The following is a 21467-nucleotide window of genomic DNA, read 5'->3' as shown; positions in this document are numbered from 1 at the left end:
TATGTACTGTTCTGCATCCATACACGCGTAACATTGACTTTGTAACTCAAGATTGAAACAATGTTCCTCTTGTGTACCACGCTTTACTCGGTAGTACGGTAGTTCGTTAATTTTATCAAAACAAAGTGCACACAAAAACTATCCCCTAAAAAATAAAGAATTAACAAGCACGCTCTAATATAAATATAAAAAAGGTAGTGTAACATAATTCCAAATATAGCAACCAAAACTTAATGTTGTTGTTGTAGCAGCTAATAAGCTTATCTACCTCATTGCTTTTCACGATTTGTGCTCCCAATATTTTATCATTATTCATCCCGGTCTATGATCTTGGTTGAAGTTTATTATATTTGACAAGGCGGCTAAAATAGTTATGTCACTGTCGAAAATAATACTTTTTTTCGTTTATTATGCCGCGAATTAATGTCTTGTTCATGCATTTTTATAATTAATCAATAAAAAATCAAAAATGACGCACTTGCATATACCTATATACATATTTTAAGTGAAAAATGTAAATTATTTTTGTAGCAGATATCCTAAGACAAAGCCGGTTGGCAGAGGGGACACATCAATGGATTTGTACAGTAGTATTACGAGTCACGAAACATCATCATCATGCCATCACATTTTCACAGACAACCGGCTATTTCTTCTTTTTCCATATCATAGTAGTAATAGTGGCATAGTGCAAGCATAACAAAACGATGTAATATATTTCTTAAATAATTACCTGCATAAACGAATTCGTATTCACAGTTCATTCTTACTAAATATACTATGTAATAGTTAAATAATGAATAACAAAGTTGAAAAAAATATATATATAATTTAGCTGCTATATACAGATATGGATACATACATAGACTAAAGTAAATCTATCTACATTTATCGAAATCAATGTTGGTTAACTTAACTTTGCTTTAACCGCGCTTGCAAACCACATTTTCCTAGACTGGGATTATGAGGGGTTGCTCAGCAATTTTTACACAGAATATTTTAAACGTTTTATGAACGAATTTTCTGCCGATTAATCGCACTTGAACACAATTTATGCAAAAACTTGAAGCTTTCTTTATATCACCAAATTTTATTCTATAACAGCACCATTCTATTCTACCGCCCATTTTCTACCACATTTTCATCACTTACCCACAGAATATGTGTTCTCCGGTAAATTAAGTCTCGCCTTCACCTAATATCGATATTTAGCACTTTAAGCTCTTGCAATAATGTACAAGAAGCTTGATCCAATAATTTATATTATTTAGATGGACGATTGCAAATAAAATTAAGAAATAATGGAACAAGCGGTTTTCTCCACAACTAGACGACAGAAAATGTAGCTACTACGAAATGCAAGCGAAATGAATTGCAAATGGCGACACCAACGCAAGGTTGCAACCAACCAGCAGAGTTGCTCAAGCACACAATTTATTTTAGAAAACCCTGTTTCAAAAACCAATTGAAAAATTTATTCAATAATTCGTATGTAGATACTAGAATTTAACAAACCAACTAAATGTCAATAAAATGTATTAGTTATATTTTTGACAGGTTCTGTATGATTATTTAAGAATTTTGTCAATTTATTTCCTAAATTTCAAAGCTTAAGCTGCAGCAGGATTTCGAGGGGGTATTAGTTCTAACACTTAAATGCCCATAATTCATGTATTCTTCATATCACCATATTCAATTACCACTTCCATTAAAATTTTAATTTTATATTAAGTGTATTTAATCAGTTCGATAGCAACGGAACTCGTCAGATATTATGTGTTGAGATTGAAAATTTCAACTACACCTTATAGCTCCCCAGAGATAAGAAGGTTGCTGTTATTCTTATTGTAGAAGCAAAAACATTCTGCATACATGTACGGGGGGTGGTGCTGGAATGACAGTTCTTGTCCAGATATATAGTAAATCCGAGTCGTTCCGGTAACGTAGAACCGACAGACGGGGAAAACGAAAAGGTTTGCTCGATCGTTCTGCTATGTTCTTACGGCAGCCATCGAGGTATGTAACTTGCCATTATAAAGTAATTATGTGATTCAGATTCATTTGTAAGTGATTCAGTCTCAACTAAAATGCGAACTACGAAAAATAGTTAGCATACCTAATTTTTATCGAAATTAACTGTCAATCTAAAACGAAAGAATAAACCAAAACCAAGTTATTAAACTTTGAGTATTAACCAGAAAAGTTAAATTTAAAAAATGTAAACATAAAAAGATATTGTGAAAAAAATTGTGTATGGCTGTTTTTTTTTTGGCAGCCATGCAAGTTATTTATCTTCTCGTCCCATATTTCCATTAGGCCCCTTTTAGCCCCTGGTGACGCTCAAGCATGCGTGTTCTGCAGGCTTATATGTGTGCGTGTCGGGTGCTTGACGCTAATATCTAAAATTTTTGAAACAATTCCAAACTAAGCCCAATGAATCATAATCGATAGCATCTAAATTTTTAAACAGGGTATTCATCTCGATGTCTAAATGTATGAAATGCTGAAATTTAAACTTTTACACCCACGGTCATATGAACATACTTTGAGATTGATACTGCGTTTTAACAAATCGCTTTCAGCAAAGTTGGTCGCCGGCAAGGCGAATTTATTACAGGTGACAGCAAACACATATAAGTAAAACCCTACATGTATTTGTTGTTGCGTTTGGTGCAAGCATCACGTCAAAATCAGCAAGCAAATGTAAACATACGAATGTAAACATACCAATACATACAAACAAAGCATATCATTTTGACGTAAGCCATACCTACGGCGAAAAATTCAGCTGGGTGAATGCTGTCACCTTATTAAATCCACCTTGGTCGCCGGCTAACTTGAGACATGAAATTTTTTCTTCGAGCAAATCTGGGTTTGTTTACATTGTGATGATCAGTAGATCAACTTATTTCTTTTCTCTTTCGACTTGAATACTGGGATGTCAGCTCAAAATGAAATGACGACTAACTGTTTGATTTTACTACTACTTAACTTACTCTACTCTTTTACTATTTGACGTTTTAACTACACTTCACTTACTCCTGTTCAACTAAAAATCGTCTATTGTAAACGGGGTAGACAGCATTTTTTGATTTAACAATTCGCCAGTAAAAGTGAAAACATGTAAACAGCTTTTAAATTTAACCGGCCATTGTTACCCTGTTACCCTACATGTCCATTTGAGATGAGCTATCGAATATGAACTCTCTATTTCTTGGCGGAATAATGTGCCAACATTTTTAACGACGGTGACGTGAGCTTCATGAAATTAGTAAATTTTATTGTTATGATACTGTCGTCAAGGGAACAAATTAAAACTTTTTCCACATTTTTACACATACATTTATATGTCAGCAGAAATTTAATCTTTGTAAAGCGGAAATTTGATCGGCTGTTTAAATTTACCTTCAAGTTAAAATACGTCTTGAAAAGAAAAATTTACTTAAATTGGATTTTCAATTTCCACAAGTGTGAGTGGACCCCATGTAGGGTAGGAAAATTGCTCGTTAGAAGCGGGCTACATATCGGATGGTGTAATGTTGCCTTAGTATTATTTTCGCTGGTAAAAGTAACGAGTGCGGCAATTCTTCGAAAGGGGAAATATTTCAATCATTTGAAATTTGGTATGAAAGTTTATTTTGCGGAATTGTTTCGCGGAAATATTCGTAATTTTATGTTCTATACTTTTTGTTGCTTGGCGTTTTGGTTACAGTTATAACGGTGATTACAAATAGTTTAACTGCTTCGTGTAAAAGATGGAAACCAATATGGATGTTTGTAAGAATGTTGGCAACCGCCAGAAGGATAAAAAGGAGAATGGTACGCACGCACGTGTTGAACCGGAGCATGCCTTGGAAGCGAAGCATCGGCGTTTACGTGAACTTGCTGAAGTGGTGCGAACAAAGTACTACGAGGCTTACCGCCAAATGGTTTCGGAATTGAGGTTAGGATCGAATTTCGAATTGTGAGACATTATTACAAAAATAAGAATTTTGTGCGAGTGCAGGCAAATTTTTCGGACGTGGTTTGCATGTAATGCGCTTCCTATTTTTATCGTATTGCACAATCCCCGGCCTGAAAATTGAATTGCTAATCATCTTGTGGATTATTTGCATGCTTGTCTACGACACATACATATATATATATATGTGTATGTGTATATTTTTTTTTATTAATTATTAACGGCCTTTAAGACCTAAAAAGTATATAGCAGTATTAATACAAGTAATTTTTAGATTCTTGTAGATCGTGTTGTACTCAAACTTTTAATATTGCAGTGCTATGACCGTTTACTATTATATACCTACATGCATACAAGGATAACTAGTGTACGGGATATTTGTTTAATGGAACGAATAGTAATGATGAATGTTATTTCCTTCCTTTTTGTGAGTGATATATACAGTTCTATCTCGACTAGATTCTTACTGTTGTTGTTGTTGTAGCAGCATAAACATTCCCCATACTTACATACGGCGAGTGACAGTCCTTGGCCGGATATAAATCCGGGTCGTTTCAGTAACGTAGAACCGACTATTGGCCTCGGGACGGTCCAGCATGCTTGACTGAGCTTTGTGTGTGTTAGTGCAGTCGGGTGTCGTCGTGTCACACATACTTGTTGTCGGCTTTTGAATGATGAAAATCAAAAATTTTAGATATTAGCGTCAATCAGCCGACACGCACACATATAAAGTTCTTGTCAAACAATGCTTGACCGTCACCAGAGGCCATTACTCGATGCAGGCGATGTGAAACCTGTCTCCTCTGTAAAAATTCTGAAGATGCAGCCCAGTAGGGCTTGAGTACGGCCGAGCTTTAATTTGTATTTCAATATTAATGCGCAAAAGCACTAATGTACTACGCAAGCATTTTAGCCTCTCCAATATTGTTCTTGGTTGATAAAATTACAGATGTACATACATACATACATATGTAGGTGTTAAAATTGATTCTCATTTTTATTCGATAATCACATCAACTTTATATTTTAATCGTACACGACTAGGTTTTCTGCGTCGAAATAATTCCAATTTCTTAGGTTCTTATACTTTGAAGTTGCTGCATATCTCTCGCTCATTCAAAGCATGAATACGCGCATACAGTGGCTCACAGCTTATTTCAACCAGCACCCTGAAAAAAGTTTGTCTTCCTATAAAATCTAAACTAAAAGCGATATAGAAAAAATTTAAATGCAAGTAGTTAATGTAATGTTTCAAAATAAAAAATATGAATTCATTTATTTTTTAAATGTATTTATAACATTTTCAGAACTTAAAAACTAAAAAATCAACCAAAAAGAAGGTCACAGCTTATTTCAACCAGCTAGAAAATTACACTATTTAAACTAATATATGAAAAAATTTTTAAATATTAATATTTGGTGTGACCACCTTTTTGGTCAACTACCATTTTGAGCCTTTTTGGCATCGATTCGACCAACTTTTGGGTCACTTGTGGCGTTATCTTCTCCCATTCCTCGGTTAATGCCGTTTTAAGGTCCGATTTATTCGAAATTTTCCTTTTTCGGATGTTTGTATCCAAAATGGCCCACAAATTTTCAATAACATTCATGTCTGGTGACTGGGCTGGTGGATGGACAACATGAGGACAGTTCCAGATGAGCCACGTCTGCACAATGCCCGCCTTATGCTTCGGGTCATTATCTTGGTAGAACCTAAAGACGTCCGCAATACCAAGTTTTTCTGCGCTTTGAAGCAAATTGGCCTTCAATATCTCGAGATAAGCAGTTTTATCCATAGTCGTTTCAATAAATTGGAGGTTTCCGACGCCGGCTGCCGACATACAGGCCCATACCATAACGCTGCCACCGCCATGCTTTACTGTGGCCTTTAAATTTTTAGCTTGCAGTTCAGTATTGGGCTTACGCCACACATAAGAAGCTCCATCTGATCCGAAAATATTAAATTTCGACTCATCACAGAATAACACTGTATTCCAATAGGCATTGTCCTTGTGCAAATTGTCCTGGGCAAACTTCAGGCGACACTTCCTATTTTTGTCACTTATAAATGGTTTCTTGCGCGCTACTCTGCCATTGAAGTCATGCTCCCGAAGCACCCGGCGAATCGTTTCTGGGTGGCATGACTTGCCCAGCTCTTCCTCAACTTCATTGGCCACTTTTGGAGCCGATAATCTTGGGTTTGCCTTGATTTTGCGAACAATATAGCGCTCGTCTGATGAATTAAAAATTTTGTTGGGAGCACTTCTACCCTTGTCATGGGTTCTATTTTCGCGAACAAATCGGTAAATGATGCTTTGGACTGTGGAATCACTAAGTCCAACCATCTCCCCAATTTTCCTGCGGGAATGACCAGATTTATAGTGGCTGAGGACAAGCTCTCGCTGCTCGATGGTTGTGCGTGGTCCCATTTTGCGTAATGAATTTTTGTGCAAGATCTACTCTCAAAATTCATTAGAAATATATTCTAAAATTCTAAGAATAGAGCGACTAAAGCGTAGAAAAACAAACTACCGTTGCAAAGTAAAATAACGTATCATTGCTCAGCTGCCAAAGTATGTGGTTGAAATAAGCTGTGGCATTCTTTTTGGTTGATTTTTTAGTTTTTAAGTTCTAAAAACGTAATAAATACATTTAAAAAAATAAATGAATTCATATTTTTTATTTTGAAACATTATATTAACTACTTGCATTTAAATTTTTTTGATATCGCTTTTAGTTTAGATTTTATAGGAAGACAAACTTTTTTCAGGGTGCTGGTTGAAATAAGCTGTGAGCCACTGTATATTTGGAGACGTCATCACAAATTTGCCATTAATAGAATCGAGCGTGTGTATGCACTTAGTCCGCATAAATTCTCTGTTCTCATCCTTCCTACAGCGCGTTCACTTAGAGAACCGAGGGAGTTTAAAATTCTATTACGCTTAATATCTCTGCCAAAAAAAGTTTTTTTAATCTATTTAAAACAATTTGGAAACAACATTATCCTCAATATCTTTCAAGAAAAAGGACGATGCGGTAACGACCACAAAGTTGGGACTGAAATTTCTTGTCAGAACGAACCACGTAATAGCGTTATCCTTAAAAAACTATAACCTTAATATGAAGCGTTCGGAAATGCCATATCCAAAAATCCCGGTTGCCACGATGATAATATTGCTGGACTGCTTTGCCTAAGGTAATGTCTATGAAGTCGATGTATTGTTTGATGAGACGATATTGCACTGTCCACTGTCCACTTGACAGGAATTATGAAAGCTTGGGTAGTATGAAAGAGGACAGTTTGAGGACCCTTTAGAGATAACCTACTCCCAATGGACCCAGATTTTTCAGCAGCAGCATGTTAAGGGGGGACCCTCATTTAGACGGTCGAAAATGCATCATTTTTGGGAATTTTTTTCTCAGGTAAAATAACTTCAAACGTTTTGTAATTCAAAGTAATTTAAAGTACTTTAATAAATGTCTTGACTGTCTACAAAAATTTTCGGAGAAGAAAAAAAACATTTTAAGTATGGAAATATACACCTCGTCCATGGCACCTCATTCTATCTGTGTACATTCTAGCGCTCTGAATTTTTTTCTGAAATAAAAAAACCAAATTTTTTTTAAAACTTTAGGATAATACCTTCGATGTGACATTTTGATTTAAAAAAAATGTCGAAATTGATATTTTTTACCCAGTTTTATGTTAAAAGTGATTTTTCATGCATAAAAATTGACTTTAAAATTACAAAAAAATATGAAAATCTTTTTTTTTAAAAAAACACTTAATGTCACATTGAAAACAATTTAATTATCTTTAAAATGAGCTATTGTAAAGCCTGATTGGTTCAATACAGCGTTCTCAATTGTGTACACAAAATCGAAAAATGATGTTTCGAGAAAAACGCGTTTAAAGTTTTGGATACAGGCGATCAGGCCACCCGTCGCGTCCTGTTAAAAATTTTGTCACTCCTTCAAAAATACAGATATCGACTTGAAATTTTGAAAGTATATTCTTAAATAGTTGTAGAATAGATTAAAATTATTTCCAAAAAATCGATTTTTTTGACCCGATAAATGAGGGTCCCCCCTTAAGTTCGTCGGGCCAATGGCTTTTGAAGCTTTCGCCTTATTGATGGCAAGCGGAGCATAGTATGTCTGTTTGTGGAGACGTCAGGTGGCACGACGCTCGGATCTATCGACCGGGAGATGCAAAATAAATTGCCTGCTAAAGAAGGTCGCGCATTTCTTCTGGCCCGACGAAGTACAAGAATCAAAAGTGTCGTGCCTCTTCGGGTTTGATAGAGACATTTTGGGGCACCAGAGCTTACTCACACTAGAGGTGAAGTTGCAGATCTTCAGGTGCTCCGGGGTCGGCTATAAAATTAAGCCATTTTTTGTTGTTGAGAAAAAAATACCTACACATAGCATACATGAGCGGACAAAATTATTCACACAACAACTAATTACCAAAACTCATTCAACAAGCTAAGCTGTATCTTGAGAAGAAATGAATATAACTGATAATGTTATTCTGAGAAAACCCCTTATATTTATTGTATATTTAAACGTAAACTTAACAAAAACTGACTCCTCGAATAAAAAATTAATAAAAATCAGAATGCTTAATATTTTTAAAGGACCAAATTATTCACAATTTCAATTACGCAAATAAAATATTCAGTTCAATAAAATTGTAATATTATATATAGCAGGCACCCCTTTTTGCTTGTTAACTTCAATAAGTCTATTTAGGATGGAGTTAACTAATTTTTTTATCACATTTGGACCCAAATTTCGCCATTTCCGTTGTTCCTTTAGTTGGGTTTTACCTGTTATGTTGATTTTAACGACACGCCTACCCTGTTCACCCCCACAAATGTTCGATGCGATTCGAAGAATGTGAGGCATGTGATATATGATCCACATACACACATCGTGGGCAATATGATTGGGATTATTATCTTGTTGAAAATAAAAGTTATTACCAACACAGTTTTCTCGCACTTTCATGCAAGTTTTCTTTTAAAATACTATGGTAAAGTAATTTCTTGATGGTATTATCAATAAATACTAACACTATTACACCCCCACCACCAAGTTTTCCTGTACTCAATGTATTGTTTTTTTTTCAGAAATCAAATGGCTTATTTTTATATTTCTATGCGAACTCCAGCGTTTTTTGTTTTTTTTTTTTGACTGTGCTGATGAGTGGTTTCCTTCGCGCCATTCTCGAGCTTCACCAGGCACTTTTATTCAAATCCCTGCGAACTGTTTGCAGATGGACTTCTTTACTAATCTCTTCACTAACTGTTTTTTTGACTTTTTTTCTTATTATTTCATATTACGTTCAAAACCTGTTAAAAAGTATTTTTTTCAGCTTCAGAAGGCTAAAAACTTGCACTCAAAAATCAATTTACTCTTTGTCGAAAATATTTATATTTGTTTGTAGATTCAGTGCACACTATCAACTGTTCAAGATTGGAATGAAGATCGCTATGTAGATGTTTTAACTAGCGATGACTCTATCATTGAAGCTCTTGCAATAGGAATAAGACATTTTTAATAAAGCAATGGAATGGGCTGGACATGAAGATGTTAAACAAATTAACATAAATGTACTTCGGCGCTTAAGGGAAAAAGCGTGTTTCCATTAGTAGAAAAGAAAAAAAAAAACAGCGGAAAAAATTACTGAATTTTTTCTCTAACTAATTCAAATACGAGTTATTATTAATAAAATGCCAAACTTCACATGAAATATATACTTTAATTTTAATAATTTGTGTTCATAAAAATATTTTTTGTTTTTCAAATAAATCTTCACTCCTAAAAACCAGTTGTTGTTGTAAAACCAGCATATCAAAATTATAAAAAATATGTAACACTGTTTTCCATTATATATAACTACTCGAAAACATGAACAATTCGCAAATGTGAGCACTCTTGGTTTTAATTAGTTCACCTTTTCGTGAGCGCACTGTATAAACAATTTTTACGCTGTGACATTAAGATTGACTGAGAGAAGAACTTCTGTACTTAACAAGACTGTATAGAGGTACACCCTAATTTTCAGTAAAATCGACCAATGTTTGTCCACGTGATATATGCGTATGCGTCACTGTTCGACTTTTCGAATAACCCAAAGCATTATCTTTGTTAGAAATCATAACTCCCAAAGCGTTTGAAATGGTCGCAACTCTATATTTTATTTCTATTTAAGTCAATTCATAATGTGGTATTAATAATTTTCTTAATTTTGATAGCCCTTCACACATAGATGAGTTCGCTGCAGTTCTAAGAGACTGCCAGAAGCATGTGGTTCAAAATCAGGATGAGTTAACCATTGAAATTAGAGAGCAGTTGATGCGCAGCCTCCAGAGTTCGTTAGATCGATTTTGGGAGGAATATTCCATTTCAAACCGGATAGCTGAGTTGGAAATGTTAAAAGAGCAGTATAAACAGTTTGAAGGAAAAGAATGGTACTAAAACAATGTAGTTTTTCGATGAAATTTATGTGATCATACAGCTATTATACTTCAGGAATATCCAGCAAATGAATCCATTCCAAAGGACTTTACCCGTACGCATGCGTTTTAAGGAACTTAGATTACATCACTTGGAAAAACAACTCGCGCACCAAGATCTTCAACTAGAGGTATTTCGAAAAAATGTAAAAATAGCGATAATTGATTGGTTACTTAATATGTTTGCAATTTTCAGACCTTATTGCAGATAAATCTCAGAGAGCGGGCTCGTATTAACTACATGGAACAGTTGAGAAAATCTATGCTAATACGTTTGGAGCGTTACAGTAAATATATGGAGCAAACGAAATCAGAAGTCAAAAGCATGACAAGTGATTTGATTGATGATTTCGAGAAGGACTTGGTTTTGAAATAAATATAAAAGCGCATTATATACAGTGTACTCTCTCTTACGCGGGCACCTAAGATATTGAAAAATGTGTCCGCCTATGGGAGGTGTCCGCTTATGAGAGAGTACTATGTACTTGTATATCTGGGGAATCCGTTAACCGATCAAAACTAGTGCTTTGAAAAAGCAATAGTTTTTGCAAAAATTTAAGTATACTTAGTCTTGCCATAAATTCTGTGACACATCAAACGCTTCATATGAAACGCTTCTAAACGGATAATTAGTGACAAGATGTGTGTCTTACAATCCCACCAAATTACACATTTCCGATATTTTTGATCATAGGGTAAAAGCAAATGGTGACCATTTGAACGAAAATTAGAATTTTTTTTAATATTTACATTTATAATAATATGAATTTATTAATATCGGGTGTCGCGGCTGATACTATTTTCGTGTCAGTTCTAGTGATATACTGGTGATTTGAAGGTGTATATTTGAGGTCTCGATCGCAGTAGTTGACATTCATTTGAAGCGTAATATCCTTTTTTATCTGACGTGAAAAATATCTACGTTCCTCCCGAAAAAACAGCATATGCAGGAAGTCATGCTTCATTATTACCTTTAAAGAAAAGTGCAGCTGAAATATGTCGCATATTGATCATACAACTTGTAAAGAATGGTGTCGACGCTTCCAAAGTGGTAATTTCGACGTGAGTGATAAAGATCGCGAAGTGGCACCGAAAAAATTATTGGATGAAGACGCATTCCGAACACTTGATGATATGTCTAAAGAGTTGGGTATTGACAGATCAACCGTCTGTAAACGTTTGCACGCGAAGAGAATGGTCCAGAAAACAAGTAACTGGATGCCATATCAATTGAAGGAGAGGGATATCGAGAGACATTTGGTGACATGTGAGTTGCTTCTTGAACGGCAGAAAGGAAAAGGTTTTCCGCATCGCATCGTCACTGGCGATGAAAAATGGATCTATTATGATAACCTTAAGCGTCGAAAATGTTGGGGCAAACCAGGTGAACCAGGTCCATCGACAGCGAAAAAAATATTCATGATTCAAAGGTTACGTTGTGCATCCGGTGGGATCATCGACTGCATCTACTCGAATTTTTCGTCAGAGAGATCTGTACGCTGCCTGAAGGATGGAGTAAAGTTGTAGCTTCCACTTCACATACTTTATTGTTGTTGTGTTATTGTTGATTTGTTTGAATAATTCGTAACTTTGGCTAAGAAAGGACGGAAACGTATTCCCATACCCAATATTTTTTTTAATATTAATTTTTATATTAATATTTTACATGATTAAATAAACCTACATATATATACCATAATTGGTGCTTACACCATTTTTAGATGTTAGGCCGAGCTCCTCCTCCTATTTGTGGTGTGCGTCTTCATGTTGTTCCACAAATGGAGGGACCTACAGTTTCAAGCCGACTCCGAACGGCAAATGATTTTATTAGAAGCTTTTTCATGGCAGAGGAGGTTTGCCATTGCCTGCCGAGGGGCGACCGCCATTAGAAAAAACTGTTTCTTCATTTTGGTGTTTGACTGAGTTTCGAGCCTACGTCCTTCGAATGGTAGTCACGCACCTACGCTTTCGGCTACGACGGCCGCCGTAAATAAAACTAACTTCATTAAAAAAGTATTAAAGTTTCATATCATAAGGGACTTAACTTTTAACAGATCTTATGGCAGGACTAAATATTATTAGAAATATGTTTATAATAAAAGTACGTTCACATATGCATTAATTACCAATAAATTCGCAAAATTAATCGACCCGTTCACACATGGCAGATTACCAGCAAAATTGACAACCAGCTGTCAGTACTTTCGTGAAAGGTTTTTCTTCATAGAAATTATTTTGGTGGAATATTTCGGTGTTATTGGTTTCTTTAATTATTATTAACGATACAAAAAAAAAATACCAGGAGAAGGAATAGCTAATTTAATTGGGCAATTGGCTGCTAATAAGAAACAGTTGGAGGAAATCCGTAAGCGACGTTTACTGAGGTTGCAAAAAATTCTGGCAGCAATGCGCATGGGATATTCTATATTACATTTTACAAGTAATAAGAGGACAAAACGTTTATGAACACACGCTTTTTTCTGTAAAATGAATCTATAATTAATAATATTTAACAAAAATTTTATTAGAATTATGTTTACAGACTTGTTTTCTTTGCCGGCGCCCATTTTATTTAGTTTTTATTTTGATGTTTCTCCTTACATTCGTTATAATAATTATCGATAACACAGGGTTGCATGTCAAAAAGTATAGTCATTGTCTAGGATTATTTTGTAATCTCAGATTTTGGGATAGAAATTTTGTGTGGGAAATCTCGCTTTTTAATTACGGATTGGGAGTTAAGAACGAAAAAGTAGATTATCTACTTATATGTGAACGTATTATAGGTAAATGAAAATTTATTTTTTATTTATTTTTTTAAAACTAACATATGTATGATAGAAAAAATGTACGATATACAAAATGAAAAAATTTAATAAATTTAAAAGTTATTCGCATGAGAATAAAAATATTTATTTTTGCTTCGGCATACTTCGACTCGCTTGAACGATCTGATTGTACTTAAACGGGTACAATTTCTGACCTCTGCAAGACTGTCTCGTTAATGCTGTCCGTATTTTTGAAATCTCTTCCTACTTCTATTCCTAGCAACTTCAAGAAGGTTCAAAGTACAAAGTGGCGCAAAATTAATCACCCTAAAGTTGTTCAAAATCAAAATTTGACGATTAATTTCGCGCCACCTTGTAGGGTAGCACCCTAACAGGAACTGCTTGCTGAGCAGATTGTATGCTCCTTCACAGGTAGCATATTGGCCTCGTTGCGAAGGTGTTGTATGAGGGACATCAGGAGGCAACCCGTCGGTGTCCGAATGGCAGTGTTTGGCATGTCTGAAGCTTATCCACTGTATGTCACTGGTTGCAGGCGACCAGACAAGCGCAGCATAGTTTAGAACCGGCCGGCCAATTGCCTTAAATGTCGGTAGGAACAATTCTTTGTCTTTGCCCCAAGTGCTGCCGGCAAGCGATTTGAAGACCTTGTTGCGATCTTGTACTTTAGTGGCAATTGCGGTTGTATGCGCAGAGAAGGAAAGCAAATTGTCGAAGGTTACACCCTAAATTTGTTTACAGTCGGAATTGGTGTGGCATCGACTTTTGTCCAGGTGGTAAAGAGGGTCGCCGTGGACTTAGTGGGGGAAAGTTGGAGATTCCTCGCTGTGAAAAAGCGAGAAAGGTCGGTGAGTTAGTTGCTCACTTTGGAGCGCAGGCCATCGATGTCAATGCCCGGCGCCATTATCGTGCACTCGTCAGCGTATGAGGCCAGGGAGGCTCCCTCTGGTGGCTGGTGGCATTCCCATGGCAGCCGGTTCTTTGTTACCGGAATGACTCGGGTTTTTCCCCGACCAAGGGCTGCCGCCCCAGTAAACTACCCCTGTCTAGTGAACAGTATAGTATATCCATTAGTCATGTCATTTTTAGTGCTTTGTTTATAGAGTAGATCTCAGCTTGGACCACGCGTCACTAGTCTGGGAGTCTATAGTAGCTATTTAAAGATAATTGTTTCCGATCCAGTGCCCAATTTTGGGTGTTATTAAGACGTTATTGAAATATACGCACTTAACCAAAAGTGCTTTTGGCACCGCCCATATTTTGAAATTTTACTCGAGTGGTATTTCTTGCTTTGGGTTTATCTCCTTTACCATATCTAAGTGATTTCGCTTTATTTATAACAGATTTTATATGTATTTTTCTTTTTTAAAGAAATTACCGTTTCGGATGTGGGCGTTATAATCAGCCGATTCCACTCGTTTTCAATACCCATCAACCTTGAAGTAATTTGTACACCAAGTTTCATTGAAATATATTCATTTTGTTTGGAGTTATCACACGCACGGTTAGACCGACGAATGTACGGACAGACATGGCTAAATCGACTCCTATTTTGATTCCTTTATGCTGAATGTGAATTATGTAAATAAACTTAAGCATAAGTTCGCTCAGGTATAAAAATGTTTACTTGGGTGAAATATGTATATACATATATTTTTCTAACTGCTATTAGAGCATAGAGCGTCAACTACGCACTTTGCCAACGGACACGGTTTGCGCTATATATCTCAGTTCGTTCCACGTAAGACCGAGAGAGTTCATTTCAGCTTCTGTTGAGCATCTCCAGCTGGCCACTCCTCGGCCAGCATGTTGGAAGGGGTTCCAACGCAGGGCCTGCCAAGTAACACTGCAACTTCCTATTTCGAATTTAGTCGCCACATCAAGGTGGTTAGATTTTTTTGCAGCTCCGATGTTGTTATTTTGCCACAAAGGCGCAAGGATGCCAAGTGATGAAATAGCTTTGCTAATCCTATACTCAACTTCTACCTTAGAGCCGCCTTCGGGGCGACCATGCAGCCAAGGTAGCAAAATTTATCTACACTTTAATACCGTTTGTGTGCTCACTGCGACCGGATCTGATGTGACCTCGCTGAAATGCAGCGCTTTCGTTTTTATAGCGTTGATCTTGAGGCCGGTAGCTTGAAACTTTCCATGCATGACTTGAGGAAGCAGTTTCAGGTCGCAAAGTTTATAAGCCGATATGCGATATTAGTAAGCAGATATCATCCGCGTATGCAAGGTACCTGAGAAATTGATTGCTTACCTGCCTTTATCCTGATTTGCAATACGGAAAACAGCGCACATGACTTCCTCGAAGAATCACATAATAAATAAATAAATAAATATGCATCCTTGTCGTACACCGCTCAGCACCTGGAAAGACACAGAAAATAATCCTTTGTGCAGGACGTAGTAGCTAGCGTCTCTGAAGCTCTCCCTTGTCAGAGCAATCAGCTTTTCTGGGATACCTCTTCTTCGCAGAGCAGATCAGATGGCTTCCCAAATGATGCTGTCGAAGGCTTTTCAAAGTCAATAAAAAGCAAATGCCGACTTATACTTAGACTTATACTCAACACATTGCTCGATGATAATTCTAAGGGTGAAGAATTACCCTTACGCGGCACAAAAGAATCCACAGCAAATCCCGGCCTAGCGGGAGCTTATATCATAGATGCGTCCAGATGGTTGAGAATTACAAATAAAATACAAATTAATGAATATAAAATGCAAACCATTCTTCCTCTCGGAAATCGACTCGAAAGCGATTGCCCGCATCTATTGTTGCTGCTTCTGCTTATCGATTCAGCTGTGGTACCTGATCAGATTAAATTGCCGCATCCTTTTAGCAAGTTTTTTTTACTACATATCGATTTGACACTGGCAGAGGAATGTAAAAATGTGCTTTGTCATTCCTAATCTGGACAGAAACCCTGTTTTCTATATCTGATCATGAGAAGCGTTACAAAGATTGATTAATTACTGTGGTTTTGTTTAATACATACGTGCATTCATATACAGACACATACTCGTATATTATATATGTATATATGTATGTGTGTGCCTGTGTACAATTTGAATTCTTTCCTTTTGATTTTCTGTAGTTGGATAAAAAACCGGCCCTTAATGCTTATTATGGTTTTTTTTATCCTCTTACATAAATAAATTGGATTTGGTTTGGGTGATCAACTTAAATGTAAATATTTATAAAATGATATGATTATGATTAGAGCAACCAAAAAAAGGGACAAAGATTTTGAAGAAGAAGGAACCCAGCTGACGTGTGCGAGAATAAATGTTGGAATTTGTAATCTTTTATCAAAAAATGCATTTTTCTCACACACTAAACATATGTCCATAACTATGAAAGTGGTCTAAGTCGAAATTATTAGTTATTTGACACCACATTATTTTCAACTAAATTTATTTAACGTACCGCGGCAGCCATAGGCGACTGGGTTGGTGCGTGACAACTATTCGGAGGACGTACAGGGTCCGGCACTCGAAGTGTAACCAATTAAAAAGGCGATAAATTCAATTCAAAGTAAAAAATGTGTGAAAATAATAAAAAATTAAGAACCAATTTTATTCTGCTCGAATTGACCACCTTTTGCCTTCACTATGGCCTTGAAACGGTCCAGAAACCAATCGGAAGCTGCCCGAATGTGACTCGCAGGTATTTTGGCCCAATCGCGCTTTTTTCAGGGCCTCGAGACTGGTCAATCTTTTATTTCGGACTTTGCTCTCCAAAAGCCCCAAAGAAAATAATCCATCGGATTCGCGTCTAGTGAATTTGAGAGCCATTGTGTGGATGTTATGAAGTTCGCAACGTTTTTTTGGGCATTCTTGGTTCACTCAAGCTTTGTGAGACGGTGCCGAGCCCTGTTGAAACATCCATGGTTTGCCGCCGAAATGTTTGTCTGCCCACGGATACAAAGCAACCTCCAGAATACTTTCCCGATAATATTTCGCATTTACTTTGACGCTAGGCTCGATGAAAACGATTGGAGAGCCCCACCTGCGGTTACAGCGGCCCAAACCATTACCTGTGGCAGGAGCCGTCTCCTGGTGGTCAATCGATTACTCAAATTGGCTTAAAACTGTAGGTCCCTCCATTTTTGAAACAACATCAAGACGCACGCCACAATTAGGAGTAGGAGCTCGGCCAAACACCCAAAAAGGTGATGATTTTTACGATGTCGACAAAAGTTAACCATTAGATAGTGGTTGTAACAACAACATTGGTCAACATTATATGGAATTCATGTAGTGTTAATTATGAAAGTGGCTTAAGTCAAAACATTACGCGCCCCATTGAATTTAACTTAAATTTCCATGCTACTCGAAAAGACGCGTAAGTACAGGAGCACACAGTTGCGAACACGAAAATAGTAATACAAAAAAAAGATAAAAGTTTTTTTTTTTATTTTTAATCTATGATGCGATTAGAAAGTTTTATTATTGTTTTGAAATATTCTATTCTTTAACTCAACACATATTTAAATCAATTCTTCTATATAACGAAAAACAAAAATTTATATTGTATAACAAAAAATAGAAATTCAGGGCTAATATTAAAATAGCAGTGGCCATATAATTAGCGCATTCTAAATAAGTTTATGAAAAAATTAAAGAGAAACTGCATTGACAAAGTTTGCAGATAAAAATTTGAAACTAATATTTAGTTGAATTTCCCAAATTTTTTATTACGGCAACACAACGGCGTAAGTCCGCCAATTGCTCACATTGCTGCTTCGGAATCTTTAGCCACGCATCTTCAACAATTTCCCAAAGTTGTTGATTGCTACTCGCGTTGGCATTGTGTACAGCTCTTTTGAAGTCCCCCCACAGATTTTCTATAGAATCGAAGTCGGGGGACGGACCATTGTGCATAACCACAATTTTATTTGCGCGAAACCAATCCTTGGCCTTTAGACTTGTGGGTTTAGAATCATCATCCTGCTGGTGGACACAGTCTATTATCATTTCCTCTCTGCAATACGGCAACATAACATTCTGCATTATTTCCACGGCCATAATATGAGAAACATCCATACCATTATTTCTGAGCCCCCATGCTTAATGGTTTTTAGAGTGTATTGTGGCTGATTTTCGGTGCCAGGTGAACGTCTAGCATATTGTCGTAAGCTCGTGCCTCGGACAAAACTATTTTAGACTCGTCAGTCCTTAAAATATTACGCCACATGCCAGCTATTCAGCTAGCATGCTTTTTTGTAAACTCCAAAAGTTTTGCCTCATGTTTTGATGCAAGGAGGGGCTGCGAGCTACTAATCTAGCTTCCCGTAGTCTTCTACGTACAGTCATCTCAAAAACAATTAAGTTCACCTCCTTTTTAATTTGTACGGCTGACTTCATGGGATTCTCTTTGGAGCACCTTACACGTTTTTCGTTTTCTTTCTCTTTTTTCAGCATTTCCACAAATTTGATTGCATTTCAAATCATTTTTGCTGAACATGAAATAATACTTTGTATTTCTGTGCGAGATCTCCCATCTGCATTCAATTTCCGAATTTGCTTTTGTTGTTCTGTGGTGCAGTATTTCCCTCGACCCAATATAGTCAAAACGTAAGAAATATATTCATGACATTTACTTTTTTTCGGGATGACACGCGAGAAGAGGAAACTCTCATGAGTTCTGCTATACTGGCATAGTCGCCTCACAGCTACACCTACGTACTAAATACCTCTCTGCAATCTACCATTCTCCCGCCCTGAGTTGCCAAAAAGGTATTACTTCACGGGGCTGGTTAGCTCAAAGGTTCCTAATTATTGTTGACGCCTACGAACACCGCGTGTCTTAGATCATTATGAATATTTATTACAGATTCCTTTCCCATTATCAGCTGACTTCATCATAAAGCCTACAATATTTTCTCTTTTCACGATTTTACAGGTTTCGGGAGCATAGCGCGGGATTGGAACAAGACGTGATCAACATATTCTTCCTTCTCCGTGCAGATTGGGCAGTTTGGTGAACTGTGGTGGCCAAATCTTTGGAGGTATTTTCTAAATACCCCGAGCGATGAAAGGAATTGAGTTAGGTAGTAATTTGTTCCCCCATGGTTGCTTTCTAACTACGTCGTAGGGGTGGGTATTAGAGTCTGTGTCTATCTACCTTTAGGTGAGCTGTTCCATCGGTCTTGGCAGTGGGCGATCAAACTACGTCTTAGGTTCGGTTATGGTGGTAGTCGGTCTGTACCACCAACTCACTTAGACCTTACAGGTGCGTTGTGATACCACTGTGCTACATGGGAACCTCATTTACTTTTCTTCATGGAACCATTTTGGGGCTCTTATGACGCGCGGGATCGGACCCATCCCCATGCCAGACAGTTCTGTAAGAGAACTAAAAAAGTATTTATCTAGGCAAACTGCTCTGATTTTAGTTAAATTGCAAAGGAAATGCTCAACTCTTTCTTCCTGTTCCTTATCTCTACAACTTCTACAATATTCATGGGAAAAAACTCCTAGTCTCAAGAAATGCCTGCCAAATAGCCAAGCCACGCCCTTCAAGATATCATCTCTTGAAAGGCTAAGCAGTCCCTGTGCCTTTTTCTAGTTTATTTGCGGCCATAGTAAGCCTAACTGTTACGCATGCATCTTCATATCTCCTAGCGACGCCTTTCTTCTGCTGCAATTTCTTTACGTCTTGCTCTAGCGACGTGTTCGGATACGTTCAATGCATCAGACCAGATCGGTGCCGCGTATAAAAAGACCGAACTGACAACCATACTATATAGTATCCATTCACTATGGCGAGGGACACCGTTGTTTGGCATTATTCGTGCCAGACAGGTCTGCCCACTCTATGCCTTATTCACAGCACATTCTAGGTGAGTTATAAAGTTTAAACGACTAACAATCATCACCCCCAACGCATTTTGAATTGATAGTTACAGCCCCAACTTTTACCTTCATAAATTCGATTGCTTTTCTGCTGCCTATTAATATCGCTACAGTTTTCTTCTTCTTCTTTATTTGCATGTACGTTTTCGAATTGAAGCGATCGTACAGTTCAAGTTTCATTAAAATTCTATTACAATTTACAATTTAAAGTATCTAGAAATATTTTTTGTGATTTTGTTAAAAGCTGCTCTGCCTCTTGCCACATTCCACAACTCTCTAATGATTCCTATGCCTGTCCAGTGTCTAATATTACGCAACCATAATATTATATTTGTTTTCATCCAATACTTCGTCTTCCTTCTGCCCCAAGTAAATGCTTTCCTTCAATTCACCGCCATGCGAAGTTGCCTACTCCGTTTTATTCGGCGAAGATCCTCACTGTTGGAAACGTGATCAGCCATGAGATTTTCCACATACGCCTGTGTATCCACATTTTAAAGGCATCTTGGATGTGTTTTGCTCCCATTACCACCACGATATCATCCGCGCATCCAATGATTTTGGTTCCAGGAGACATATCCAGTCATAGGACACCGTCATACATTAGGTTCCATAGTAGTGGACCTAAACCTGATCTTTATCCCTTGTGGTTCCTCTGCTGTTACGGCAGACTCGTACCTCTGTGACTGTATATGCCTGGTTCAGTATTAAGTGCATAAAATGAGGTACTTTAACTGTTAAATGCTTCGTAACCGAGAACGGTTAGCTACACCAGCATGCTCAATGAATTGAAATGCCCGTAGTTGGCTGCCCGCATCTCCATAACAGAACAGAACCGTACAGTTAACTATTTGCCTAAGTTTAATATATTTCAACTGATTATTCGTATTTAGGTGCTTTAACACCTATGTAAAATTGTACTTCCATTCGCACACATGCATGTAATTACACACACACATACATATGCACATATAGATTGAAATTGTGTAGTAACCACTTAATGAATTTGTGGATGAGTGAACATCATGTTTTGTTTCCAGGCCACTGGCCGAATTGCTATTGTTAATAGTCTACTTGTGCGTTACCGTGATGAATTCTGCTTACGATTATTCCCAGTATTGTTGAAGCTATTTCACTGATTATAGTGCATGCGTTCTACATACTCAACTACATACATATATGTACATATACATATATATAACACATACATTAATTCAAAGCAAGTCTGGCCCAAGCAAATTGTGTGTGGGGTACTGAAATATTTAAGAAGCGCAATTATTCATAATTGGCAACCTGTATTAGATTAGATTAATTTGAGATTTGCATTTCGAC

At 36.9% G+C, this 21467-nt stretch overlaps 2 protein-coding genes across 4 annotated transcripts in view; one reads left to right on the top strand and one right to left on the bottom strand.

Annotated features, from left to right (window-relative positions):
• LOC129243924 (heterogeneous nuclear ribonucleoprotein K homolog) overlaps positions 1–1370 on the bottom strand; it is a 39873-nt gene extending 38503 nt beyond the window's left edge. For 2 of the 3 annotated variants that reach the window (XM_054881379.1, XM_054881380.1), the window contains exon 1: positions 1153–1368. The gene's annotated coding sequence lies outside the window, so the exon portion shown is untranslated. Of the gene's footprint in view, positions 1–1152 lie in introns of all 3 variants that reach the window. The other variant, XM_054881381.1, reaches the window with a different exon arrangement.
• A 2232-nt stretch (positions 1371–3602) lies between these two features.
• Positions 3603–21467, top strand: part of LOC129243751 (uncharacterized) — a 76032-nt gene continuing 58167 nt past the window's right edge. The window contains exon 1 of the mRNA XM_054881025.1: positions 3603–3943. Within this exon, the coding sequence (XP_054737000.1) occupies positions 3756–3943 (188 nt within the window). The 5' untranslated portion in view covers positions 3603–3755. The remainder of the gene's footprint in view (positions 3944–21467) is intronic.

Source organism: Anastrepha obliqua, chromosome 4 (assembly GCF_027943255.1).
Source record: "Anastrepha obliqua isolate idAnaObli1 chromosome 4, idAnaObli1_1.0, whole genome shotgun sequence".
NCBI lineage: Eukaryota > Metazoa > Arthropoda > Insecta > Diptera > Tephritidae > Anastrepha > Anastrepha obliqua.
This window is presented reverse-complemented; position numbering and strand designations above follow the sequence as displayed.